The 25,391-nt window shown below is 59.0% G+C and overlaps 9 protein-coding genes across 9 annotated transcripts; 4 read left to right on the top strand and 5 right to left on the bottom strand.

Annotated features, from left to right (window-relative positions):
• Nucleotides 1-676: 676 nt before the first annotated feature.
• On the bottom strand, nucleotides 677-3,169 carry TRAVEDRAFT_157828 (uncharacterized protein). Its single transcript, XM_008034451.1, has 7 exons — nucleotides 3,109-3,169; nucleotides 2,570-3,051; nucleotides 2,469-2,509; nucleotides 2,261-2,405; nucleotides 1,662-2,207; nucleotides 1,425-1,607; nucleotides 677-1,362 (listed from the first exon to the last, which is right to left on the bottom strand). The coding sequence occupies exons 2-7, from the start codon at nucleotides 2,891-2,893 to the stop codon at nucleotides 970-972; spliced, it is 1,632 nt and encodes a 543-aa protein (XP_008032642.1). The 5' UTR covers nucleotides 2,894-3,051; nucleotides 3,109-3,169; the 3' UTR covers nucleotides 677-969.
• Nucleotides 3,170-3,615: 446 nt separating this feature from the next.
• On the bottom strand, nucleotides 3,616-6,891 carry TRAVEDRAFT_109478 (mitochondrial carrier; the record flags this gene model as incomplete). The annotated part of the gene is made up of 17 exons (XM_008034450.1): nucleotides 3,616-3,753; nucleotides 3,896-4,002; nucleotides 4,082-4,165; nucleotides 4,226-4,260; nucleotides 4,351-4,602; nucleotides 4,661-4,686; nucleotides 4,741-4,875; nucleotides 4,938-5,057; nucleotides 5,233-5,297; nucleotides 5,352-5,647; nucleotides 5,697-5,715; nucleotides 5,772-5,892; nucleotides 5,943-6,064; nucleotides 6,124-6,176; nucleotides 6,239-6,328; nucleotides 6,423-6,626; nucleotides 6,698-6,891. 17 exons carry the CDS (start codon nucleotides 6,889-6,891, stop codon nucleotides 3,616-3,618), a joined length of 2,061 nt encoding a protein of 686 aa, XP_008032641.1.
• Nucleotides 6,892-7,221: 330 nt separating this feature from the next.
• TRAVEDRAFT_111987 (guanine-N-1-methyltransferase) lies at nucleotides 7,222-8,998 on the bottom strand (the record flags this gene model as incomplete). Its single annotated transcript, XM_008034449.1, has 9 exons — nucleotides 7,222-7,356; nucleotides 7,412-7,789; nucleotides 7,841-8,077; nucleotides 8,131-8,241; nucleotides 8,292-8,356; nucleotides 8,405-8,482; nucleotides 8,535-8,630; nucleotides 8,688-8,773; nucleotides 8,832-8,998. 9 exons carry the CDS (start codon nucleotides 8,996-8,998, stop codon nucleotides 7,222-7,224), a joined length of 1,353 nt encoding a protein of 450 aa, XP_008032640.1.
• A 334-nt stretch (nucleotides 8,999-9,332) lies between these two features.
• On the bottom strand, nucleotides 9,333-12,757 carry TRAVEDRAFT_138352 (V-snare-domain-containing protein). The gene is made up of 7 exons (XM_008034448.1): nucleotides 12,511-12,757; nucleotides 12,312-12,446; nucleotides 12,176-12,237; nucleotides 12,032-12,118; nucleotides 11,891-11,973; nucleotides 10,872-11,764; nucleotides 9,333-10,786 (listed from the first exon to the last, which is right to left on the bottom strand). The coding sequence occupies exons 1-6, from the start codon at nucleotides 12,691-12,693 to the stop codon at nucleotides 11,643-11,645; spliced, it is 672 nt and encodes a 223-aa protein (XP_008032639.1). The 5' UTR covers nucleotides 12,694-12,757; the 3' UTR covers nucleotides 9,333-10,786; nucleotides 10,872-11,642.
• Nucleotides 12,758-13,392: 635 nt separating this feature from the next.
• TRAVEDRAFT_41403 (uncharacterized protein) lies at nucleotides 13,393-13,728 on the top strand (the record flags this gene model as incomplete). The annotated part of the gene is made up of 3 exons (XM_008033900.1): nucleotides 13,393-13,413; nucleotides 13,455-13,547; nucleotides 13,606-13,728. The coding sequence occupies 3 exons, from the start codon at nucleotides 13,393-13,395 to the stop codon at nucleotides 13,726-13,728; spliced, it is 237 nt and encodes a 78-aa protein (XP_008032091.1).
• A 744-nt stretch (nucleotides 13,729-14,472) lies between these two features.
• Nucleotides 14,473-16,256, top strand: TRAVEDRAFT_16216 (FAD/NAD-P-binding domain-containing protein; the record flags this gene model as incomplete). The annotated part of the gene is made up of 9 exons (XM_008033533.1): nucleotides 14,473-14,595; nucleotides 14,659-14,695; nucleotides 14,750-14,883; nucleotides 14,936-14,979; nucleotides 15,045-15,375; nucleotides 15,442-15,477; nucleotides 15,531-15,776; nucleotides 15,834-15,944; nucleotides 16,026-16,256. 9 exons carry the CDS (start codon nucleotides 14,473-14,475, stop codon nucleotides 16,254-16,256), a joined length of 1,293 nt encoding a protein of 430 aa, XP_008031724.1.
• Nucleotides 16,257-16,849: 593 nt separating this feature from the next.
• On the top strand, nucleotides 16,850-18,648 carry TRAVEDRAFT_32834 (FAD/NAD-P-binding domain-containing protein; the record flags this gene model as incomplete). Its single annotated transcript, XM_008033749.1, has 9 exons — nucleotides 16,850-16,969; nucleotides 17,028-17,064; nucleotides 17,136-17,269; nucleotides 17,330-17,373; nucleotides 17,444-17,774; nucleotides 17,836-17,871; nucleotides 17,939-18,184; nucleotides 18,248-18,358; nucleotides 18,415-18,648. The coding sequence occupies 9 exons, from the start codon at nucleotides 16,850-16,852 to the stop codon at nucleotides 18,646-18,648; spliced, it is 1,293 nt and encodes a 430-aa protein (XP_008031940.1).
• Nucleotides 18,649-18,719: 71 nt separating this feature from the next.
• Nucleotides 18,720-24,262, bottom strand: TRAVEDRAFT_61794 (uncharacterized protein; the record flags this gene model as incomplete). The annotated part of the gene is made up of 11 exons (XM_008034258.1): nucleotides 18,720-19,237; nucleotides 19,295-19,380; nucleotides 19,431-20,807; nucleotides 20,858-20,938; nucleotides 20,989-21,052; nucleotides 21,104-21,150; nucleotides 21,201-21,745; nucleotides 21,797-22,039; nucleotides 22,092-22,313; nucleotides 22,368-24,108; nucleotides 24,164-24,262. 11 exons carry the CDS (start codon nucleotides 24,260-24,262, stop codon nucleotides 18,898-18,900), a joined length of 4,845 nt encoding a protein of 1,614 aa, XP_008032449.1. The 3' UTR covers nucleotides 18,720-18,897.
• Nucleotides 24,263-24,697: 435 nt separating this feature from the next.
• Nucleotides 24,698-25,351, top strand: TRAVEDRAFT_109410 (uncharacterized protein; the record flags this gene model as incomplete). Its single annotated transcript, XM_008034447.1, has 1 exon — nucleotides 24,698-25,351. One exon carries the CDS (start codon nucleotides 24,698-24,700, stop codon nucleotides 25,349-25,351), a length of 654 nt encoding a protein of 217 aa, XP_008032638.1.
• Nucleotides 25,352-25,391: the final 40 nt, after the last annotated feature.

Genomic DNA, 25,391 nt, shown 5'->3' with positions numbered 1-25,391 from the left:
AGGACCCACACGAGCGTCTCGCGGAGTCGAGGCCGTGTGTAAGAGGCGCTCAGGCTCGCTCGCCTCGGGAGTCGCTCGTCCGGCGGGACACCCCTTAGAAACCTCTACATGCATGCAGGTTATGTTGAAGGTCTTCCATCGATCGACACCGATGCCGCCTTTGGCTGTAAGCAGACAGTCAGCACTACCTTCCTCATGTCAGAAGATACCCCGAGCGCCTACCAAAAGTCCAAGCTCGCGGGAGAAGCACAACATACCAACGGCACATGCGAGTCGGCGATTGGGGCACCGTGACCTGCATGCTCTTCCAGAGACGATATCGAAAGTCGCGTGTGGGTCTTCTGAGGATAGCACCACATGTATGGGCGGTACACGTCCTCCCCCTCCGTGACAGGCGCGGGCCCCAAGCCCACAAACTTACATGTACGCAGACAACCGGGGCGGATGCCCCACCGCGCCGATACCGACACACAGCTACGAGAAGCATCGCTTAGCAAGCCTAAGACATCAAGAACGCCCACCGTCGCCGCTGCGGACCGAACCCCTTGCACGAATTGAGCTCAGACAGCAGGCGGGGAAATGGACGCCGCGTGACCGTACACAGAGCGTTGTACATGTGCACCGGTATGTACCTTTTGGCCAAGAGACGATGCACACACCGAGCGACGGATGGATGCTTTCCTACAGCCCATTAATTTATAGCTTCAGCAATGATAGAATATATAGCAACGAAAATAAAACGGGAGAATAGCTGAAGCATGTTGCAAGCAACGTATTCGACCTAACAACGTCCGGCCACCCCGGGCGAGCGGGTGGGTAAGTGCATGTGGGGATGGGGGAGATAACCCTAGCTAGACTACCCGAGGCGGCGCAGGCGCGCGTACTACCAAACTGTCCGTTTCAGTTCGACTATGAGTCCGTGATCATCACTACGCGAAATGTCCCTTTTGGTACCATGGACGGTACACCCTAGTAGTTGTAGTTGCCGTACGAGCCCGAGCCGGAGCCGGAGTAGCCGCTCGACGACCCGCTTGATGACGAGCTCGACGTTGCGCTCGCCATGCTTGCCGAAGCGCTGCTTCCGGCAGCAGACGACGCGCTGCAGTCGCCGCTCGAGCAGCTGCTCTTCATGGTCGAGGTGCTGCTCGAGTCGCACTTGCCGCTCGAGCAGTCGCTGGAAGAGGACGAGCTGGAGCTGTCGCACTTGCCGCTCGAACAGCCGCTGCTCGAGCTGGAAGAGGAGCCACACCCGCTGCTACCGCAGTCGCTCGAGGAGGTGACCGAGGTGGCGGCAGCAGTCGCAGTCGACGTGTAAGTGTACGACATCGAGTTGCCGGGCGTCAAGTAGTAGCTCGTCTTGCACTGTGAAAGAACGCCATCGCGATCAGCATCGTAGGAGGATATCCACATCCGAATGGACTTACGCCCGCGAGGCACGAGTAGAGGCTGGTGTCGGTGACGGTGGCGGTGGCGGTCTCCGTCTCAGTCTTCGACACGGTGTCGTGCTCGGTCTTGGTGGCGGTGGCAGTGGCGGTCGACAGGTACGTCTGGGTGAACGTGCGGTCCTCCGTCATGGTCTGGAGGATCGTGCTCTCGACGGTCTTGGTCTGAAAGCAGAATTAGCCTCGGAGTACATGGAAACGCGCTCGGAGTCGACTTACCTTGTCGATGATCTGGGTGCTGACCGACGTCTGGACGTAGGTGGTGGGCTGCGTGACCGTGCTGACCTGGGTGACGGTCATGAAGTCGGTCTCGGTGCGGGTCGCGGTGGCAGTGGCGGTGGAGACGATCGTCATCTCATCCGTGATGGTGTCGGTCTTCGTCATCTCGATGGTCTTGGTGTTGTCGATGACGGAGGTCTGGACGTACGTCTTGAAGTACGTCGTCGGCTGGATGATGGTGCTGAGGCGGGTGACGGTCACGCTGTCGGTCTCCGTCTCGTGCTGCGTCTGGGTCTTGGTCGCAGTCGCGGTGTTGGTGAGCGTCTGCGTGTAGACGTTGACCTGGGTCTTCGTCTCAGTGGCAGTGAGAGTGTGGTCGATCGTCTTGGTGTTGTCGATCGTCTCCGTCGAGACCCAGACGCGGGTGGTGGGAACCAGCTCGGTTGAGGTCGCGAGCAGCGTCTTGGTGACCGACTCGATGTCCGTGGAGACCTGGGTGACAACCGAAGTTTCGTGCATCGTGACGGTGGTCGCGACGGTCTTGGTCTGGAGAGCCGCGTTCAGAGAGTGCGAAGCGTACGATAGCAGATGAAACCTACGTCAGTCATGGTCTTGGTAACGGTCATCGTGTCGGTCATGGTCTTGGTGTCGGTCATGGTCTTAGTCTCGGTGACAGTCTGGGTGCTACCACTGTCGCAACCGCCGCCGTAACCTCCACCATATCCACCGTATCCGCTTCCGCCGCTGCGAGAACAGACGCGTCAGCACACGCGCGGAAGGTTGGTAGCAGACAGGCGTGCGACTCACTGGTTGATGATGATCGTCTCGTAGCAACCCTCCGTTTGGTACTACACACGCGTCGGTCCGTTAGCGCCGCGATCGACGGGCGTGGAAAGAGATCGACGCACCCAGCTCATCTGCTTGCAAGACCCGTCACTGCCCTTCGAGTATCCGTAGCCACAGTTCATGCTCGAGTAGCCGCCGCTCATGAAGGAGGAGTAGGGCATGGCGCTCTGTCCGCCGTCAGTCGCGGGCGGCTGCGTGTACTGCGACGCGGGCGCTGAGGACGCGACCGCGGAGGAGGCAGCTGCCGAGTACTGGTTGGAGTTGTCGGCCGCGGTGGGCGTCCCCGACGCGTACACCTGGGAGGCGGGGACCATGGACACGGGGCCGGCGACGAGCTGTGCGGCGGCGGCACCCGCGAGGGAGAGAGCGATGATGACGGAGTTCATGATGACGAGCAGCAATTAAGACAGCAGATAGTCGTGATGTGGGCCGGGAACGAATAACGTTAGTTGCAAAGGAGTGGGAGCGGTCTACGCTTCGAGACTGGCTAGCAGTTGCTGGCAAAAAGTGCGGGAAGCTTTGCGTGGATGGGACGCGAAGCGCTCTGTGTCGTGTGTCAGTCATCGGAGAGCTCGTTGGACAGAACATGTCGCGCACTGACCGCTGAAGAATAAAAGGAGGGAGGGAAAAGAAGCCGGAAACGAAGGCGGGAGGGAAGGGGATGAGAGACAGCTGCCCAGAGGGACGGCCGCTCTATATGAGTGGGCGACACCCGACCGAATCTGTGCTGTCATGACAGAACAGATGATCACTGATCGTGTCTCTAGGGAGACATTCCGTTCCTCGGCCCCATTGGCTCGCTTCCGCCCCCTGCCCCATTGGCCGCCCTCCATCATCCTCCAAAGCCTGCGTCCCTCACCCATCCCCGACACCTGATGCGACCCGCCAGCTGCACAGGACACGGACAATCCAAGAACATCCCATTGCCATACATCTATCACGCCCGCACCAGCCCGTGTTAACAACATCCAGCGCACGCGCGCGCGCGAATAATGCGATGATCCACAGAGGCACAGCGTCTCCTCGTCCCGCCCTATCACACCCCGCGACCCCGACCGTCGCGCTCGCATACCGCCCCGACCCCGATCCCTCGAGAAGCCGCGTCCGGTCACCCAGACCGACGCCCGAAGTCCCCGTGCACGTCCAATAGAATCCGCAACGCGTTCCGCGCCCGTACCTGCGCCATGTCTTCCGGTTGCGACGTGAGCCCCGTCTCCACTTCCCTCGATGCCCCGTTGAAGGGGTACTTCCCGTCCAGAACCAATCAGCCCTCCACACAGCCTTATCAAGTAAGCCGACCCGACTCACCGGCACAAACTGCGACCAATCCCACAACACCCTTCCATCAGTCTTGCCTCGTTTACATACCTGCAATCGTGCCCTCTTACCTTATGCAGATACTCGTACGCAACCAGCGTGAACCCGAACTGCGGGCTGCTCCGGATGATGCGTGCCGGCCCCCCCTTGAAGAACGCCTTGAAGCCCTCCTCGCGATCTGTTAACCCGCCCGAGTCAGCTCTCCGTGGCCCGCCCCCGGCCACTAGGAACGCTCCCGGAAGGAATCCGGCACTCACAGATCTTTACGAACGCATCAGTGAGCCCCTTGTAATTGGTCTCGCCTTTGCGCGCTTCCACCTGCAATCGGGTCTTCACGACATCTGCCCGGCCGCCCCGATCAGTCACCGTCTTGGCGCTCTAATAGAGTGCTCTGGACCCACCGGCCGGAGTCGTGAAATACGCTGCAGGCATACCGCTGTCCGGGGTTCAAAGCCGTCAGCGTGCCCATCAATGTGAGGCATTTTCCATCACCGGGAGGAGATGGTGGCCGTTTGAGACTACTCACGCAGCTGCGGCCGACGTCAGCGTCTCTAGGAAAGAGAGCTGCTTGCCGTTGTAGCCCTCGCCGAACAGGTCCTTCTTCAGGTGCGCGTACGCCGGGAAGTAGATCGCGGAGAACGGGATGTCGCGCAGCAAGCACGCGCTCGCGCCCCTGTAAAGTCCGAGCAGGCCCAGTTGCCGAATGATATGGACAGCGCCTTTGGGCACTGCTCCCTCCAGCTTAGCTGCCTCGCCTTGCACCTGGAGACGGATCTTCCTGCAGCGCCGTGATCAGTCTGTACCTGTTTAGCTCCACACTACAATTGATGGCGTACACAATCTCCAGAGGGTTCGTAAAGATCTGCGAATGGTAAGTGAGGCGCGGTCATTCCGAGAAGCTCGCGGCGGTACGTACGACTTGGCAACCACCAGCGGTTCCGCCGGCAACAAGCTCCCACTTCAGCGCGATGCGGCCAGTTTCCGGGTCCCTCGTGCGCGAGCGGATGAAGTCATTAACGGTGAGCTTGATAGCTTTCTCCGGCGCGACACCCTACCGAACGCAAGGAGAGTCGCTGAATATGAAGGCCACGGAGATAAGGTGTGTGCACCCACGATCAGCTGAGGGCCAAGACCACGGTAGAAGCCGAGGAAGCCCTCGTTCCTGAGCACCTTTCGCACGCAGTCCATGCTGTTCTTGTACAGCAGCTGCCCGACGACCGTGCTCCGCTGGTTCTGCATCCTATCCTGTCATTCAGCACGCCACCCCAGGACACAAACAAACAAACATACCGAGTCTAATAATACCGTACGCATCGCGCGGCGTTCAGTATCATCGGCGGCTGATACACCGCCGCTCAGAGCTTACCTTGACTGTTGCATGCGTTAGTGATCACGTCAATTACGAGACAGCACGACCGGACACACCGAGATCAATGGGGTACACGATCGTAGCCCCAAATCCGCCCGCGATACCTGCGGGTTGTCAGCGGTGCCTCGCAGAATTTCGTCCCTGGCGGCGTTGCCTACCTCCCAGTCCGAAGTTGTACGCGGAGTGTGCGAACCCGTGCAGGAACGACTGCACAGACGCGACGGGCTTCGTCTCGACGGCCTCGGACGGCGCCTTCCAGCGCGGATCCAGTAGCTGTGCGAAGTCGATGAGCGCGAGGCGCTGTGTGGGATTTCCGCGGCCTGCGAAGTGGAAGACGATGGAGGCTTCCATCGGTGTGAACAGCGAATACCGCGTGCTGGAGACGCAGTGATTGAGGAAGTCCGACTGGTCGATACGGCCGTCCTTCGATTTTGCGGTTGCCTCCCGGATTATGCTGCGAACAGGTGAGTGTGGCGGCCAATTGCCAAACCTGTCAAACTGACCGCTCTACCATATCCATCTCTGCGGGTGGTGTGAGAAGGTGCGTGTCAATCGGTGGACAGGTGTGGAAGGCGCACCTCTAATGACATTGTAAAAGGCGACGACCTCGGAGTAGGATATGCGGCCTCCGGGGCTCAGGGTGGTCAAGGTCGGCAGCCTCTCTATAACCGCATCGGAGAGCTTGTGTCCCGCAATGTCCTATAGAAGATGGTGAGTATGCGCCGTTACTCCGTCGAGCCCGAGCGCACTAGGATGATCTTCTTGAACTGTTCCGGGCGGATGTACCCGTCCTGATCCTTGTCCAGGTATTTGAATGCCTGACGAAGTCGCTCCCCCTGGAGACCCTTCATCAACTGCGTGAATTCGTTGTCTGCAGCAGGCGAGCAAGCGTGAGCAACGGCACAACCCGACAGCCGTCTTGGCACCTACACCCGAGAACGTGCGCGCCGTTCTTCTTGCCGAGGTACAGCTTCACCCAGTCGCTACACACGCGCCCACAGCGTATTAAAATCCCGCGCCACAACACCCGAGCATAAATGCGCACCATTCAAAGTCGAACGGGATCGCGTCGGACCCGATGTTCGCGTTGAACACGTTCTTGAACTCATCGTACGAGATGGTCCCCGATTCGTCTCTGCAACGCCGGGCCAACACAGGCGGAGGGGAAAGCAAGGGTCGGCTCGCATCGCATTCGCACACGGTCAATAAGCAAGGGCGGGTGTGCGTACACGTCAAAGTATTGGAACGCTATCCAGTAGTCCGCATCCGGCCGCTTCAGAATGGTCTCAAACACCACAAAGTCATCCCAGGAGAGCAGCCCGCGCTTGTTCGTGTCCGCGACGCGGAAGAGCGTCGCGAACTGCGCGCGCCCAATCTTGTACAGGTCGCCCTTCGGGGCGATCGCGTTCACGAACTGCTCGCTGTTCATGAAGCTGCACAGACACAGGCGAGGCGGCGCAGTATGCCGTCAGCACACGCATAGCATGGTCAAATTACAACGCACTTTTGGCCGTCAACAGCGGTCTGGGCATTTGTGTCAAACGTCCTCCTCCAGCGCTTCAGTTCGGTCTCCGGAATGGCCATCGCGCTCTTGACAGTGTTGATTGCAGACACCGCACGCGAGGCGGGCGCAGGAGCGTCCTTGTCCGAGTCACAGAACACGGTCGGGAATATACGGGGCAAACCAAGGGGAAACATGGTGGTTTCCGGAGCGGGTGGAGAGCACGAGCAGGTATTAGCGGAAGCTAGAGGGTATAGCCGCTCTAAGAAAGAAAGCAAGAACTCTAGGAAAGAGAGAGTAGGGTACTCTAGAAGCGAGAGCGCAGGCAGACAGTCGCTCGTGCGGGGACGGCAGCAGGTGCGATGATGAGTTGGCGGACCTCGCGCCCGGCGTCTCTCTCCACTTTTCAGTGCGGGGTTAGCTGACTAAGCCGTCCGTCAAGCGCTACCTCCGGCCCACTCATCCGGCGCGGACAGACGGAGACCCATCGTTGTATTTCACGGCGCACGGCGACAGCGTAGATATCGCTACGGGCTCGCAAATGCGGCGGCATGCGGAAGCCTGAAACTGACGCAATACATCTCCTTCTGCGGCGCGACGGAACGGACCCAGTGGAACGTAGCTTCCTCTCCCAGCCCCTGCCCTATCTTCTCTTCCACCCTCTACAGAGTCCGATCAGCCCCAGCCGCCGGAACCGTGCTTGGCTCTAAAACTCACCTGGCGTATGTCCACCTCAGCTTTTTCCGGCTCGAGCTCTCGTGTGAAGCAATGGCAGTGTATCATGGGCATTGAGCCCTCGGCATAAAGCCCGCTCAAATCCCGCTCGCCGGCGTTCGCAGGCGATAGCACTCCGCGGAAGGCGTCCAGGAACAGGATCGCGGTATCAGGCAGGTTCATGACAAAATGGTCGACACGCTGCCTTGTGGGCCCGGGTGGTGGTGGAGGAGCTTGCCCCTCGGCCCGTCTTTCCTTCACCTCTGCCTTGCTAGGTTTGCGCGGAGGCACAGGAGGTAGAGAGTCGTCATAGGCGCGGTTGAATGCACTTCGAATAAACGCACGGCCGTCTTCGCAAGATGGTCGCACGAGCGAGTCAACCTGTGGCGAACGGTCAACATCAGCTTGACGAACGAACGATTCCAGGCGCACCTTGTTCTCCGCGATGTTTTGCGTCAGATACTTGTAACTTGACGGGTTGAGATCGTTCGCCAGGACTGCACAGCCCTTCTTCGCGGCAGGGATCGCGAAAGGGCCCACGCCCGCGAAAACGTCCGCTACAACATCTTCTGTCTTGAAATTTGCGATTATTCGCTCATGTTCGGTGTGTAGGCGCGAGTTCCAGTAAACTTCCCGGAAATCAAACGTGAACTGACACCCGTTTTCTGACTATGAGGATCCGGTGAGCGAGGCACAGCGAATATGACACGCCCGTTTCGAACCTGGGTAACAACATAGTCGGGCTCCCCGGCCAGAAGCTCCATCCGGAAAACACGGAATTGGTTGGCAATGTTGTCGAGCTTGTTGATAACAGTCCTGCACGTGGGACTTTTCTAGGAGCATGGTGAGATACAAAGATGTAATCGGGAGGGAGTGAACATACATCCAGGATCACTTGACCGATGACATACTTGTATGGCAAGTACTCAGGTCGCAAGTTGAGATGTGCTGCGAACAGTCAGCCAGCGGTAGTGCCGCATGCGATGCATCCCGTACCTAAGTGACCGACGGTTGCGAACCCAGATGGCGCTCCGGACTCTATCTCCTCCGGAAGGATAGCATGTATGATCTCATCTGTCAATGGATCTCAGCAGTCAGCCATGGCTGCATCAGTGAATGTTCGCACCAGCAGTCCAGTAGTCATAGTCAAAAACAATATCATGCGATACCAGCTCGGCAGATTGTGTTTGGAGGAAGTCCTGTACTTCTGGCGTGAGGTCGGCTAGCTTGCACCACGTTCAGCTTGATGCTCATGAATAGGACTTGGCGAAGGATGCACCTTGGTCGGAGTACTTCAGCAGCACCAAACGCTCATCATTAGGTCCGCGCGCAACACTCTTCACTCGCGGGACGTCCAACAATGATCTATCCGATACTGAGGGTCAGCACCGCACCAGCGATGCATCTGCGAATGGCTGCGTACCTTTTCATGACGGAAGATTTAAGCAGCACACCTGCCTTCTCCGGCGCGACCTTTGCCGCGAGCACCGGAAGGACTTTCCTAAACGGCTCCTTGTCTAGTTTTCCATCCTTGAGCCCGATACCGCGGCCCTTGGGCAAGAAGAGGTGTTGGCTGATTCCTTGAGGCATATTATGTACAGCAGTGTTGATGAACCGTCTAGTCTGCCACAGACGGCCGAGCATGTACTTTCGGAAGCCAATCGAATCAAGCACAAGAAGACGCTGCACAGGAGTGTGGATACGCGCGAAGCAGAGAATCAGACAGCGTGTCGTGGTAGCAAGGCCAGGAGATGGTCGAGAGATGGAAAACAACGTCACGCCGTTTGTTGGTCCACAGCCAAGCGCCCGTGCCGCGCGATCTATACCTCGGAGCGCTCGCGGACCCGCCGCGTGCAGGCCGCGCCCGCAGGCTCGCGCGTCGGAGAAGATGATCTGCGTCTTGTTTCTCACCACCACGACGCGACGCAGCGCGAGGATCGCAGCGCCCTCCCATCTCTCGTCGACGTCCACTTGCTCTGTTCCCCTTGCCTGATCCATCGATTAACCCACGGTCGTCATCATACGACCGCCTTCGCCTGCAGCCCGACCGCGATCCCCGCCGCAGCTTGCGGCCCTTGGAGACATTAGCGCACCTTCTCGGACCGCCTTCGCAGATTCTTTCACTCCGGTCGCCTTATCTGCCTCACCATCCACCCCTGCCGCTTCGCTTCGTGACCAACGGCGAATTCGGACCCGCCCGCGTCGATACAAAGTCATTAATCTCCGATGTGCCCTCCCAACGCCGGCGCGCATACGCGTCAAGAGCACACAACGGGACCGCCATTTCCCTCGCGAGATGAGCTCCAGCCCGAGCTCGATCGTGTTTCGCGCGTGGTGCTCGCACATGTGGTGGACGTACACTGCCATCCGACCGACTCTGACTTCGCAATGACACTGGAAGCCGCTAGCGACCTACCAATACGCATCTGCGCGATGGCAACGCGCCGCAGCGACCAGCAGCTTGTGGCAGATTTCGCGGAGGCATGCCCTGACAAGGTCGTCCCATGCTTCGGTTGGTCTTTCAAACGTCTTCTATACGTTGTCCCGCCCTTTCTCTGCCCATGACCCTTCCTCCGCCTTTTCTGCGGCCTTCCGAACGGCGTGCATCCTCTGTTCCGATTGCGGTCCGTCCTCGCCTACTGAGACTTTGTGCGACTCGTGCCACCGCCCGCCCTGAGTTAGCGCCAGGGTGTAATCAGACTATGCACTGCACGCCTCATATCTCCGTGGCTGCCCCTTGCAACGCCCGAACTTTCTACCCTCGTTCCTAGGTCTGTGCTCCCCCTCGCGCGAGCACCTGCGTTGACTCGTCCTTGCTCTGCAGGCTACCACCCTTGGTTCTACCACTGGATCTCCCTCGGGCCAATCTCCTCCAAGGACGTGCACTACCGCGCTCTCTTCCTGCCTTCCTCAGATTCTACGCCACCAAAGCCCGAACTCGTCTCTGCGTTCGAAAAACTCCTCCCCTTCCTCCCGGACCCGATCCTGCTTTCTGACGTGCTCTCTGATGTCCGTGCCCGCCTTACAACATTCCCAAACGCCATGCTCGGCGAGGTCGGCATCGACCGCGCCTTCCGCGTGCCCTACTCGCACCCCGTAGACCCGCCGTTCGCCGCCGTATACGATACCCCGCGCGACATCCCCCGCGAGGTCTCCCCGTTCACGACCCCGCTCGCGCATCAGCTTGCCATCCTGGAGGCGCAGCTCACGCTCGCGGTCGAGCTCCGCCGTAACGTGAGCCTGCACAGCGTCAAGTGTCAGCAGGCGACCGTCGAGCTGCTCGACCGCATGAAGACCGTGCATGGCCCTGCGTGGCTGCGGATCAGCGTCGACCTCCACAGCTGCGGGCTCAGCGCGCAGACATGGATGCAGCTCTCGGTAAGTCCGCCTCTCTATACACCCCATAATGCCGTGCACGCTCGCATGTAATCACCGTGATTCACTCCACTCGCTGATTGTGCAGAAACGGCACCCGAACGCATTCCTTTCGTTGTCCACTGCGATCAACGCGCGCTCGCCCGCACACCGTGCACTCGCAGCTGCATGCGCGCCGGACCGTCTCCTAGTTGAGTCCGACTTCCCCGACGTGCGCGGGTCCGCGCCGTACACATGGAACATGCTCCGCACCGTTGCGGACGTCAAGGGTTGGCGCATCGAGGATGCGTGGGACGACAGTTATGCGGCCGCACCCGAGGCGGAGTGGGGCGCCGTGCGCCGCCTGGAGGAGAACTGGAAGCTGTTCGAGCGAGGTGGGCACGCGGAGCGCGTGAGCACGAAACACAGGCGCGACAGGGCCATCGAGGAATGGGAAGCGGGCGCGGAGAGCGACTGACACCAACGGTGAGTGTATCATTGTATGCACTGGTCCGCCGCTGCGCGTGCCTAGTATCGACCTGTATCAGCGTGTATGGATCTAGTTAGGCCGTCTACGTGCGCGCCCACAATCGAAATAGAACACTGGAACACGAAAGATACATATATGGGCGCACGCCCGGCCAGCGGCCGCAGCAGCTCGCGTCCCCGTCCTCGGTCCTCGGTCACATCGGTGGCGCACACAGTGATCCGCATCCGTGATCGCGCACTGCTGGTACCATCCATTACTCCCGTCCGAAATTACATATGGTATAAAGCACCCCGTCCGCAGAGGCAGGACGCTGCGTGCGTACATCCGTGCACGGCGCAGCCCCGCCCCCCGACAGCGGCGCGTGTGTGCCAGCGGCATCCGTGCGCCCCGTCAAAAGACGTACATGAAGAGAAGCACGGTGCACAGGCCGATGACGCAGCCGACGATGACCGCATCTCTGCGCCGGCGGGTCTTGATCATGGAGAGCAGGCTGTTGATGCCGGGCATCGAGCCTGGGCCGCAATTGAACGAGTGACGGACGTGGCGTTGCCGGCGGCGGGTGTAATGGATGGCACGAGGGGGCGGAGAGCGACGCGGTCAACAACTATAGGCATAGCAGATACCTGGACGGGACTCACTCAACACGCCCTGCATTCGGGAGTTTATTCCGGATATCGTCGTCCGTTGCCGCCCGAACTCTGCTCGGGTCTCGTATGCTTGGCTGTGCGCACATGTCCTCGGTTAGCCAAGACAGAAAGGTGTACATCATACGAACGTACGCAAGCATATCGTCTGTCATTCTGTGCGAGCTGTCGATGTGCCCTCGCTCGGCCAGTAGCGAGTCCGCCGCGGACGACTTGTATGCACTACACGATGTGGCGCATCAGCGGAGGAACGTCAGGGCTCGACATACCCGCACGCACTCGATGTCATTCCGGACGCCAGTCAAGAGATTGGCCTGGTCAAGAGCGGTCTTAACGTTGCCCTATAACCCCACCAGCGGTAAGCGCGATCCGTCAATAACCCCAGCATAGCCGCGGCGCAGCAGCACGGACGCACCTTCGTTCGCCTCAGCTCCCGCGCATAGTCGAGGTACACCTCCCTATGGCGCTGTATCGCACGGAGCATAGACTGCGATGGGGGGTTCTCCGCGTCGCTCGAGAGCGCGGAGAGCTGGTCGTTGATCTCTTGCAGCTGTCGCGAGGCCCTACGCTAAGCTCGGCATTCAAGTACGCATGCTGCGCGGACCCGGGCGCACCTTCTCGAGGAGCTCGTCGACCTCGTGCTCGAGGTCGCGCCATCGTTCGGACGAGCCGCTCGCCTCGACGTCGTCGTGGCCGCGGGTTATGGAGGAGGCGAGGCGGGCGTAGGCGGTGAGTTTGGTGTCGAAGAGGGACTCGAGCGTGCGGCACTGCCTGTGGAGGGAGTCGTAGTTGGCCATGGCGCTTGGCGGGTGGTACGTGACTAGATCTGCAAGTTCCAAGAAGAACTAGTATGGGAATGGTAGAGCAGGCTGACTAGGGAGAAGGAGCGGGATGTGAGTGTGGTCGGCGAGGTCGGCGAGCCTCTCGCGCACTGCGAGGCCCGGAGCTTGCCGAGATGCGAGCGCTTGTGTGGTACGCGCAGTTAAGCGCCTTCGACGGGTTCATTAAGTTTGTGTCCGAGCGCGCAATGTCCGTTCCTTCTCAGCCCCCTCATCTCGGGATAAGTAGACGTCCCCAGAATACACTTTACCCTCGTATTGTGGTTCCATATCATGCCACGCTCGTGCGATATGCGTGCCTAGACCGTTCGGTGCGTACACGTGTGTCGGCGCACGGGGCTGACGAGAACAGAGGAGACAGTTCCAGTAGCGGTCATTGTGAGGTGTGTGGTACGTCAGAAGGCTCGCGACCACGCGCCGGTGGACGACAGGGAGGCGAAAATGGGAGGCCCCGGCCTGAAAGTAGACCGTGCTCTCCACGGGGTGCCTCTGAGGAAAGGAATCAATGACGCGCCAGATGCTCGTCCTCGCCCGCCCTCCATCGACGTCATCGCTCTCATGGCCTGTCCTTCCGCTATATAACCTTGCTCCCTCCTCCTCCCTTCTGCACTCACACATCCCCATCCAACGCCTCTTCACGAACACCAATCATCCATCATGGTATGCTCCCCACTGCATGTGCGCTCACTTCAGCGTACTTATATTCTTCTCGATTATAGGGCGCTATTTTCTCTGCAATTGGCGGCGCAATTAACGCGATCGTCTCCGCCATTGCGAACATTATCATGATCATCGTCAGCGTCATCGTAACGGTCAGTACATCGCATGCTTCAAGTATTCAACTTGACACTCATCTTTAACCTTGAATAGATCATCGTCACCATCTTCGACGTCATCTTCGATATCCTCTGCTGCAACTGCTTCGGAGGACGCACGAGGCGCACAGGCACCCACAGATACCGCTTCGGCGGTGGCGGAGGCGGAGGATACTGAGCAGTCCCCCCTTCTTGACGAGCAAGCGGATGATATACCCTTCTCCATCCCGCAACGACCATATGCTGTACCACGACCGCCTCCTTTAATACCTGTATCACTAGATTACTCCCTTCTGCCCTATCAACGATGAGAAGCTCTACCCATTTTCGACTGGTGTGCTCCAGGCCCGTAAAACAGCTGTGTGGTTCAGCGCATGCCGAGAATTGTTGTACCAACTGCCGAACTCGACGCTATCGGCATATCGGCAGGCGGTTTCGCATGTAGGCGCCCATATGGGGAAGTAGACATCGGACGCGGACGCGGCTCTTCCTTCTACCTTGCACTCATCCGCCTTCCAAGTGCCAGGAACTGGGCGAATCATCGATGGACCCCAAGGCCAGGCCCTCAGCTGCGGCCAAAATTCTGACAGTGCAACGGGGTGCTTTCTCTGTGAGTGTCCGACGTCCACTTCGCGCCACCGGCACTCGCTAAACTTGTAGTCGATAGATGCGCGACTTGCGCCATATGGGTGGTCATACTTGCGCATGCCTGTTCCCCGCCGCTGCGCACGCCGGTGAAATCAAAGTTACACCCCCGCGCGAGCGTGGATAAGCTGAGAACGATCTCGGCATGCGATAGCCCACTTCGGCGCCGCCGGTCCCATGGCCTGCCGCATACGCCAAAACTCGCCATTGCTTCGCGCGGGGATAAATACCAGGGGGTAGGGGCGCTGCGCAGCACTCGCCAGCTCCCTAGAGATCCATGTCGACGCCCAGCGCAGACCGCAAAGTCGACGTCGCCATCGTGGGCGGGGGCGTGTGCGGCCTCACCTGTGCGGTTGCGCTGCAGAGGGCCGGCGTGTCTGTGCAGCTGTTCGAAGCCGCGGTGCGTGTTTGTTTGTCTGTGGCGTATTCAGTCGTTGACCTTCTTTTGACCTCGTGTTTTTAGGCTGCGTTTGGGGAGATCGGAGCCGGCATAGGTATCGGTGAGTGCAATGACAGCGGTGGGAATTTGTGACGCTGACGGTGGTCGTTATTAGGACCGAACGCCGTACGCGTTTTGCGGGCATTGGGGGTCTTGGACGAGGTGTTGCAGAAATGCAACCCCGGAGACCTGCGGCCTAGAGGCTTCACCTATCGCACCGGCGTCGGCGAACATAGAGCAGTGTATAAAGTGCGTATATGCGCACAGTTCGAGAATTTATCACCCAACATGAGGCCCACAGACCACCGCAGAGGGCCCTGAAGAGCAGGGCATCGGTATGCACCGGTAGATATCTCACAAGAGCCGGGTGGATTTCACTGGAACGCCATTGCTGATCAGATCTCTCGCAGCGCGGCTTTCCTCGACGCGCTCGTCGGCGTGGTGGACAGCAGTGCGTGTCACTTCAACAAACGCCTCGTGTCCATCTCCGAATCGCCTACCGATCCCAGCCGCATCCTCTTGCATTTTCTGGATGGAACGACGCACGAGGCCGATGTCGTGCTTGGGGCGGACGGGATCAAGAGCTCCGTGCGCAAGTTCATATTGGGAGGAAAGGACGACAGGGCCGCGTTCAGCAACACGGTCGCGTATAGAGGTTTGATACCCTATCCGAAGCTTAAAGCGGCGGGGTTCAAGACGGAGTTGACTGCGTCTCCGGCGTGCTTCGTGGGGCCCAGCAAGGTACAGAAGTCTGGCTGTCCTTGTAAATGGCGCATATATTGATGTCTTCCGCCTGTTGTTTTATAGCACTTCATAGTTTTCCCGATAAAGAACGATACGATTGTGCGGCATGACCAACCAGGATGTCACACTATTTTCTGACATCCCTTGCGCAGATCAACGTCGTAGCGTTCGCCGCAAGATACGACGTCCCCACAGGCTCCGCGAATCTCCCGGAAGGCACGCCGTGGGTGGAAGAGGTCTCCAAGGACGAGCTGAAGCAGGTGTACGAAGGCTGGGGCTCCGACATCGCCGCGATCCTCGAGTGCATGCCCGAGACCCCAAGCAAGTGGTCTATCCACGTCGTCCATCCGCCGCTCGAAAGCTACACTGCCGGGCGGGTTGCCCTGCTCGGTGATGCCGTAAGTCTATATCCCGGGTATGTTTGCTCAGACACTAACATAACCGCCTCTGTACAGGCCCATGGGATGCTGCCTCACTTGGGCGCTGGGGCCGGGCAGGGATTGGAGGATGCCTACCTGCTCTCGCGTCTCCTCAGCCACCCCCAAACACACATCAATAACATAGAAGTTCGTTCGCTCCACACCCCGTCTGCGCATCGCAGCTCGCTAAACAGCCCACATCTTTTTCCCCTCCAGACCATCCTGCAGGTATACTCGCAGATCCGGAAGCCGCGCGCACAGTCCGTCTGGGAGCTCAGCCAGCTCGCGGGGCGCACGTACGACGGGAACGGGCCGCACGGGGAAGACTGGGACAGCGTCGGCGCCGACCTCGATGGCCTCTTCCACTCCGTCTGGCGCCACGACCTCGACGCTGAATTCGAAGCGGCCCTCGCGCTGCTGCGCGAGCGCGGGGCTTTCTCAGCGGATGCTTCTCCGTAGTCAGCGCTTGCACGCGTAGATCAAGGGATGGAAATACAGCGGCAGGGTGACGTTCTGAGCTATGAATGACCTTCGTGCCGATAGGAAACGCGTCCTTGAGCTATGCGATGAGTGGATTCGACCTCTCTCCGCACCCGTACTACGCCGCCAAACGCTGCACGGTGTGTCAGAAACACACTAAATATGCTGACGCCGCATAATCTACCTGGTGTTCCAGAGACTTCCTGCGAATATCAATTCCACAACCTCAGATGCGGTACCCGGATACAGCGAAGTTGAGCGAACCACCACGCGCACCCGCGCTGTGCGGCCGATCACGGCTTCCTGACTTCGCAGCATCCAGGCGCCCGCCAATTATGCATTGTGTGTAAGCTGGGTGGATTCTGGCACGGATGCGGGGGGCGCAGCGTTCGTGCTTGTTCACGTTTGACGGGGCGAGGCTGGGGCACCTGTGATCGCTGCGCGAGTCCCGTGGTATGATGCAGGGATCTGCGCCTCTCACCCGTCATGCCACGGCTATATATACGGCGTGCTTCGCCGCCATAATAGACACAAGACCACTGATACGATACGCAAGACCTGACTAGACTTCCATGCAGCAGACACACCAGAAGAGCTTCGAGGTCGCCGTGGTCGGCGGAGGCGTGTGCGGCCTGACCTGCGCTATAGCTCTGCAGAAAGCTGGAGTGCCTGTACAGCTTTTTGAGGCCGCGGTACGTTCTACGCACACCCTTATGCGCAGCTTCTCAGATCATTTACTCGTGATCATAGGCAGCATTTGGCGAGATTGGTGCCGGAATCGGCGTAGGTGCGTTCGAGCATGAGGGTTTCGCGTGCAAATGTACACGCCGTGACTGACCCGGGACCTGTTTATCATAGGGCCGAACGCTATCCGCGTCCTGAAGCAGATCGGAATATGGGACGCTGTCATGAAGAAATGCACCTCCGCCGACCTCGGGCTACAGGGCTTCGTTTATTACAACGGTATTGGCGAGCACAAATCCCCCTACCAGGTGCATGACGGCTACTGTCCGACGAAAGCTGTCCGCTAACCAGAATTTTTGGTCTCGCAGTACCCCGTGGAACTTCCCCAAGACGAAGGACTAGGTATCCACCGGTAAGCTTCAGCGTAATTCTCGCAGCGTGTACACGACTGATAGCTGACGATGATCGCGCACCCTCCATAGTGCGGCCTTCCTCGACGCTCTCATCGGCGAGATAGACCCCGCAAGCTGCCACTTCAACAAGCGCTGCATATCGGTCGTGGAGTCGCCCAGCAACCCAAAGCGCGTGCTGCTTAGCTTCCTTGACGGGACCACGCACGAGGCGGACGTCGTGCTCGGCGCCGACGGCATCAAGAGCTCCGTGCGCAAGTTCCTCGTTGGGGAAGGGGACAACCGGGTCGCGTTCAGCAACACCGTCGCGTACCGGGGTCTGATCTCGTATGCGGACTTGAAGGCTGCGGGGTTCAAGATAGACGTGGTTGATCACCCTATCTGTTTTATGGGTCCTAGTAAAGTACGTTCGCCCAACTCGCCGATCGTGTCATACCGCCCATCCCTAACACATTGCCTTTCAGCATTTTATCGTGTTCCCTATCAGTGACGCAAAGATTGTACGAAATTTACACACACACTGCGTGCTCTTGCTTTATCGCTCACTCTAATCTTCTACATATACAGATCAACGTCGTGGCCTTCTCCGCTCGGTACGACATACCCATCGGCGCGGCGAACCTGCCCGAGGGTGCATCCTGGGTCGAGCCCTCCACGCGAGACGAGCTGAAGAAGGTGTACAAGGGCTGGGGCCCCGACGTCTCTATCTTGCTGGACTGCATGCCCGAGAAGCCAAGCAAATGGTCCATCCATGTCTTGTACCCTCCCCTCGAAAGCTACACCAAAGGCCGGGTTGCATTGCTGGGTGATGCGGTAAGGCATCCGAGTTCTGCATCTAGGCTGCTCGGAAATGGGCTCATCCTATATGTTCTGCAGGCTCACGGGATGCTGCCCCACATGGGCGCTGGGGCAGGGCAAGGTCTTGAAGACGCGTTCATGCTTTCCCGCCTGCTTAGCCACCCGGACACGAACGCAGAGAACATAGAGGTGCGTCTGTGGTGCTAGCATACACAACGGCACATCCCTAACGAGGAAGTATGCAGGCTGTCCTCCAGGTGTACTCGGAAGTCCGGCTCCCCCGCGCACAAATGGTGTGGGACGGAAGCGTTTTCGCCGGTCGGGTTTACGATGGCACGGGACCGCACGGTCAGGACTGGGAGAAGATCGGAGAGGACCTGTCGCCCGAGCTGTTCACCCCCGTGTGGCGGCACGACTTCGACGCTGAATTCGCGGGTGTAGTGTCGACGCTGCGCGAGCGAGGGGCGTTCAGTGCATAGCATGAAACATGTAAACTTTACCATCAGTGGATTTATCGATCAGCTCCTTATACGATGCACTCACAGATCTTCTATATCACCGCGTATATTTCAACGTCATTGGTGTATCAACTATAGTACATGCAAAGTGCTACGGGCCGTGTCTCTCCAAGCGCGACGATCCAGACGCATATCGTACAATGGGAACGAGTCCCAACCAGAATTCCAAAATAGATTCCACACAGAGTCCTTCAAACGATACTTACGAGCTCAGTCGTCCTCGGACGAGCTGTCAAACAACATGACGTATTCGATGTCCTGCGGCGCCAGCTCGGACGGGGAGACGAGGACGCGCGAGCGGCTGTCCTCGTACATAGCCTCGTCATCGTCGGACGACTCGGCGGAAGAGACAGCGTCGAGAAGCGAGACAGACGAGCCGCCGTCAGAAGGCGGTGCCGAGGGGACAGTCATCGAGGGCGTAGAGAACCGAGTGGGCACATGCTCGACGACAGAGTGGGCCGACGACGAGGGCTGAGTGGGCTGGGGCATGATGACCGAAGAAGACGCCAGAGATTCCGAAGAGGATTCGTTCACCTCGGCGACGGTGATGCTGAGATGGTAATTGTTAGCTCACAGATGCACATGTAGGACGCACGAGGACACTCACTCGACCCAAACGCTGTGACCGAACAGATTGCCTTGCCCGTCGCTCAAACGCCAGGAGCTAACGTACTTGCCGGGAACTTCAGGTGCCTGCGAGGAATGTCAGTAAAAGGCTTGTCAGTACCGTGTCAATGGCGTACCTTCATCTCTCCCGCGACGACTTCAACTTCTTCGCCCGCCTTCACAACGCCGACATTGATCTTGATCGGCGTGTTCTCGCGAGGTGCCATGCGGTCACCAGCAACGAAGGTGAGCTCAGTCGTCTCAGGCCAGTCGCTCGATCCGATGTTCTTCATGCGCCACGACTTCACGAACTCCGCGCCGGGAGGGAAAATCTGACCGTCCGCGATGTTGTTGTCCGAGACGAAGGTAGCCAGGAGGGGAGCCGGGGGAGGGGAGGGGAACGTGACCGGCGCCGGAGGGACGAGACGGTCAATAGACTCCCGCACGTTGCGCGCCGCGTTCCGGACGGGGGGCACGCTCAGGATGATCTCGCTGAGACGGCGGCTGGCGGTGAACGGGTTCGTGGGCCTCTCGGGCAAGAGCGGTCTGCACAGAAGAGGCTCTCCAACTAGCGGCGACTCCGTGACGGTAGGAAGCGTTGCAGCGTCGAGCCTCTTAGGCTGCTCGACCTTCGCCTCGTCGGTGATCATGCCACCGGGCATCGCGAAGCCGCTGCCAGAGGGCTGTCCGGACGACGTGGCGATAGCGGGGGTAGCGGGGGGCTGCAGGAGGTGCTGGAGCAAGGACGTAACTTCCGGCCACAGTTGGCGCCATTCGTTGTTCACCGGCCCGAGTCTCGGGACAGAGTTCGAGGAGGACATAGAAACCGGGACGTCTGAGGGCGTAGTGAATCCATCGACGGGGCCCTCCGCGTCGCCACCAGCTTCTTCCATAGTGTGGTCTTCATGGGCAGCGGCGGGCTCATCCAGGTCGATGAGGCGGACATCGCTTGCGGTCGGCGCAGGGCGGGCTGCCTCACTGTTGCTGAGTACACGCTGGAACAAATCGTAAAGATCGGCTACACGTGGAGCAGGAGTGGGCGCGCGGTCGAACAAACTTCCTGCGCTCGACAAAGGAGATCGCGGCGGCGGGGTGCGATCGCGGATGACCCAGCTTTCCGGCGCTTGCCACAGGGGAGAGGGAGTGCGACGGTGGTACTGCGGCATCGATGGGGCAGGGGGAGTCTGAGCAAGCATCCGCATTCTGTCCTCTGGCGTGACCTCGGGGAGAGGGCGCACCTGAGGCGGAGGAGGCGCATACAAGGTGAAGTGCTGAGACTGGGGGGATTCAGGGACCTCAGGCATGGTAACCATCCTGTCGTCGAACTCCTGAGCGTCGAGGAAGGGGTCCTCAACGTGATCGGCAGTCTGACGCAGGGGCGATTCCGGCATCACTGGGATCCGCACGTCGGGGGTCCTCAGCTTGAGCAGGGGATGCGTGGCAGGGTGGACGGGAATAGGGTGAGCCTCGCAGGTCTCGCAGAGGTCGAAGTCCTGGCAGGTCTCGTGCATGCACTGAACAGACATGAGTATTTCCACAACGAATTGATGTTATAATGACAAACCTTGTAACGGACGCCGACGATCCTCTTGCTGCAGACATTGCAGGAAGCACCATGCGCGGGATCACTGGCGCGATCGCGGAGCTAGTGGGCGTGTGAGGTAGAGCTACAATACGAACGACCGAGGCACTCACCATGAGGATAGCAGGCTCGCTGACCTTGACGAAGCCATGGTTGGGGTGCTGGTCGTTGACGATCCTAAGACACTGGGTTAGCTTAGGCCCACGACACTCAAGCACACCAACATACTTATAGCAGAGCTGGCACATATCATAGTCCGGGCACTCCAAGCATTTCTGTACTAATATTAGGAGGTAATCGCACTTTGCATGCCGAATGTACTCACGAAACGGTCGCCACGGATGCGCGAATCGCACAGGTTGCACATGGCGTTGTGTACCACGGGCTCGATGTCTCGCTGACGAACCCTCGGCGCCTGCTCGCGCGGAGCGGGCTGCGGGACAGCGTCGCGCGCGTCGTCGCCAGAGAACACGGTGTGCACGATGATCTCGCCGGGCTTCTCGATGCCGAAGAACTGGTGGGCAGAGTGGTGCTGAGCGCGCAGGGAGGGCGTCGTCAGGCAAGCCTGGCACAGGTCATAGTCGGGGCAGTCGAGACACTTGTTGCGGATACCGATGATCTCGTTGTTGCAAATATCGCAGATTATGTTCTTGTGAACCGGCGGCGCTGCAGCGTCTCGCACACTGTTACCCTGGGGCTGCACAGAGGCTGGCGGACTGCTTCGTCCAAAGAGCGGGCGAGTGTGGCGAGCCGCAGCCATCGAGTAGTCGAAGAGCTCTCCGGGAGTGGTGACGGGGAAGAACGCGTGCGACGTGTCATGCTTCTGACGACGATCAGGGTTCGAGATGCAAGACGTGCACAAGTCGTAATCTATGCAATCGTCAACGAAAAAAAAATGAAACTTTTTGAAACGGAACTTACCTGCACAATCCAGGCACTTGTGGCGGACGCCAATGATGGGACTTTGACGACATTCATCGCAATGCACGTGGAAGTGGCGAGCCGCAGTGTCCGACGGCGGTGCTGAGTTCGACTGGAGTCGGCTACGGGCCTCATCGTACGCCTCCTTCTTGCCGGGAGAGGCGATAGGGAAGAAGCCGTGATCGGCGGGGTGCATCTGACGCTTCTGGGGGTCAGCAACGCACACGTCGCACAAGTCGTAGTCTAAAGACATGGTCAATGATTTGAACGGCGAAGTCGATGGACGGGGACGTACCCCTGCATTGCAAACACTTGTGCCTAACACCAGAGATGTTCTTCTTGTTGCATCCGTCGCACGTGATGCCCTTGTGCACGACTTGGGAGCTTTGACGTTTGTCCTTCACGATGCAGAAGTCGACGAAGTCTTCAGGCGTATGGATCGGGAAGAACGCATGGGTGTGATCGTGGTTTCCCCACACTTTGGGTGAGGCCATGCACGCTTGACAGAGGTCGTAGTCTAACAACACTGTTGAATTACTGAGCGACAAAACAAATGCATGAGTGTACTCACCGGCGCAGTCCAGACACTTGTACCTGATACCCTTCATATGCCTCTTGTCGCAGTTGTCGCACCTCACGCCCTTGTGTACACCGTCCTCGTTGTTGCGACGTTCATCCTCGGATGTAGCCGAGCGGCGCGAGGCATCGCGGGTGGGTCCATATGCGACGTGCGGGATGGGCGGAGGGGTGCGGACCCAGCGAGGGGGCGGCAAAATCTTGATGCCAGGTGCCTCGTTCCGGTGAGAAAAGAACGGAAGCGGCATCGGGGGTAGCGGCGGGGGCGGTACGCAAGGCGGGGGCGGAGGAGGCATATACAAAGGAGGCGGTGGCGGTGGCGGGATGAACAAAGGCGGAGCAGGTATACCTGGAGGAGAAGGTGGATGCGGGGGCCAATGCATAGCACGAGAATACCTACTGGGAGCAAACTGACCCGGGAGGGTCGGACGATGGGTTGGAGGGGACGGGAGATTGGGAAGTCGTTCGTCCCTGGAATTCTCCCTGTGGAGGTCCTTGTCCCAGTCCTTCCCGAATGTCTTTGTCATCTTCTCCTCGAAGTCCCGTTGGAACTTGTCCATGAGTGCCTTGATCTCCGCTTTGCCCTGCGCTACTGAGCAGCAAGCATGAGCAGCGCGAACGTTCTGAGGGGGGTTGGCCTTGATGGTCGACGCGGTTGAGGGCCACGCACGCTGCTCTGCTGTGAGGAAAGGCATGAACCGCTGCGCTGGTGCCTGCTGCGCCCCAGACTGCGCCGTTCCACCCGGGCGAATATGCGAGTTACTGCGCATCGGCGGGGAGTCCATGACCACGTCGCTGTCATGGGCTACATGGTCTGGCCGGCTATCGGAGAACAAGATGGGTGGAGGGGGAGCCACGAAAGTCGCCGGCGGAGGCAAAAACGCCTCTCTGTCCGAGGCCGGTGACTTGCCCGCCTTCGAGGAAGCCGTCGAAGGGAGTGACGAGATCAGCTTGAGCGTCTTGGCCAAGAAGTCCGTGTCTGCTGCGGACTCAGAAGGCGAAGGAAGATCCCCGCCAAACCGCTGCTCCGCAGGTGGACGCGTCTGTGCACTGACTCGAGGCGATTCTTGCGCGACCTGTGTCACTCTTGCGGAGGACGATGTGTTGCCCAGCAGGTCAAAGAGCGAGGGTCTGACAGTACGAGTGCTGGCTGTGCTCGTAGCAGAAGTAACCCTTGAGGGAGGCCGGGGAGGAAGAGGCCTCCACTCAGCAGTACAGTCCTCGGCGAACGATGTCGGGCGCGACGAGCTTGAGCTCTCGGCCATGGATGTGGGCCGGGAAGAGCGAGGGGGCGTTGGAGGCATGGTGTTGAATGACAAGGAAGAGCGATTGCTGGTGCCCTCCCGGATGCGTTGCAAGAGGGTCTGACGCTCGCCTCGCAAACTACTGCGAACATCCGCAGCAGACTCAACGACGGTGGCTGTGGAGCGCTCACTGGGGGCGTCGGACTCTGTAGCAACGGATGTGCGTACATCTACGTCGGATTCGGCCGCAGAGGACTCGTCCAAGGTGAGAGTCGGGGCCATGTGAGGAGATTTGTGGGGAGTTTCATCGTAGACTGAGAAGCGTAGGAGAGCACCAGGCCACGAGCGCCCCTGATAAGGTGCAGTGTGCCGACTGTATTCTTCCGCGGAATGGACTTCCTTGCCGATTAGGACGCGGGAGGGAGCGTTATTAGGAGCGAATAAGAGTTTGGACAAGTAAAAGGAGTGGGATATGGGGAAGACCCTATACAACTGAGCAGGTGCTGCGGTAAGTACGAATGCGGGGTCGCGAAGCACAGGGACATACCTGGCGGTACAACTGATCATAGGTAGGAAAGACGGGGTCTGGGAAGGTGAACTTTCGAGTTTCGTTGCGATAGGTGGCCTTGACTGTGAAGGCTGCCATGGTGGTGGTGGAGAGGAGAGAGACGGAGCGGGCTGGAACCCGGAGCGACATGTACGTACGCGCTATATAGCGTAATAAGCGCCCTCTGTATTCGGGTCGTGACCAGCCGTGACGCGCCGTGATCACGTGGGCGTCTTCCCCAGTTTTTCCCCGCCTTCGCTCTTTTGCGCACAACGTCTTCTCTCCTCCTCCATCATCAGTATCATCAGTGGCATGGCATCTGTGCCCGACTTCGAGCTGATTTCCTCTACGAGATACACCCCATGTCTCCGAGACCTCGCCTGGAACACGGATGCAAACGCAGGCACACCCTCTCCATATTTCCTGCTCAGCTATCACCGAGACAGGCTCCTCAGTGCAGCGGCGGCACATAACTGGACAATCCCGGCGGACGTCTCCTTGGATCGCTTAGAGGGATTATGCAAGGCTGCGATCATGGGCGCAGGGGGAGGTTCTGAGTGTCCCGAGGGTGCCTTCCGGGTACTGCGCTGTCGTTCGCACACATTCTGCACACACCCTCATGCTCACTCGCTGATCCAGATCCGCATCTTGTTGTCCTTTTCGGGCTCTCTCTCCGTTACTGCCGCCCCAATCCCTTCACTCCCAGTTCCTGACATAGCGGCATCATCACTTTGGCTACCGACACTTTCTTCTGCCACTCAATCTTTGCCATCGCTGGACCCCTTGGCAGTATTCCTTGACACCGAACCAACGCCCTCCAGTCTGTTCACACGAACGAAAACTACTTGTCGGGATCACTATACGGCTGCCAGGAACCGCTTTCATATTCCCCCTCCACCCGCGGCTTCCCCCCTCGAGGTCTTGCTGTACAATGAGGACGGCGACATTACCGAGACGTCGATACGCAACATTGCCTTCGTGCGTCGTTCACCACCACGCTGGGTGACACCTTCAGCTTCCACCGGGTGTCTGCCTGGCGTAATGCGCCGTTGGCTACTCGAACACGGTCGGATAGTCGAGGCTGTCGAAGGCGAGCTCAAGCGGGACGGGGTAGTCGAAGGAGAGTACGTTCTGACTTTCAATGGAGTTGAGGGTTGTCGTATAGGACAAATCAGGTTCAATGAATGACAGCAGCATTGATATTGATAAACCACCACCCTTTTACTCT

This window comes from Trametes versicolor (assembly GCF_000271585.1).
Source record: "Trametes versicolor FP-101664 SS1 unplaced genomic scaffold TRAVEscaffold_1, whole genome shotgun sequence".
Lineage (NCBI taxonomy): Eukaryota > Fungi > Basidiomycota > Agaricomycetes > Polyporales > Polyporaceae > Trametes > Trametes versicolor.
Note: the sequence above shows the minus strand (reverse complement) of the source record. Positions and strands in the feature narration are given on the sequence as shown.

Excerpts from the sequence above, each read along its gene's own strand:
- TRAVEDRAFT_138352 (XM_008034448.1), bottom strand. The coding sequence starts at position 12,693 with ATGGCCAACTACGACTCCCTCCACAGGCAGTGCCGCACGCTCGAGTCC. Across the intron at positions 12,238-12,311 it reads GGGAGCTGAGGCGAACGAAG|GGCAACGTTAAGACCGCTCT; the intron begins GTGCGTCCGTGC and ends GTGGGGTTATAG. Across the intron at positions 11,974-12,031 it reads ATGACAGACGATATGCTTGC|CCAAGCATACGAGACCCGAG; the intron begins GTACGTTCGTAT and ends ATGTGCGCACAG.
- TRAVEDRAFT_157828 (XM_008034451.1), bottom strand. The coding sequence starts at position 2,893 with ATGAACTCCGTCATCATCGCTCTCTCCCTCGCGGGTGCCGCCGCCGCA. Across the intron at positions 2,510-2,569 it reads CTTGCAAGCAGATGAGCTGG|TACCAAACGGAGGGTTGCTA; the intron begins GTGCGTCGATCT and ends ACGCGTGTGTAG. Across the intron at positions 1,608-1,661 it reads GCACCCAGATCATCGACAAG|ACCAAGACCGTCGAGAGCAC; the intron begins GTAAGTCGACTC and ends TTCTGCTTTCAG.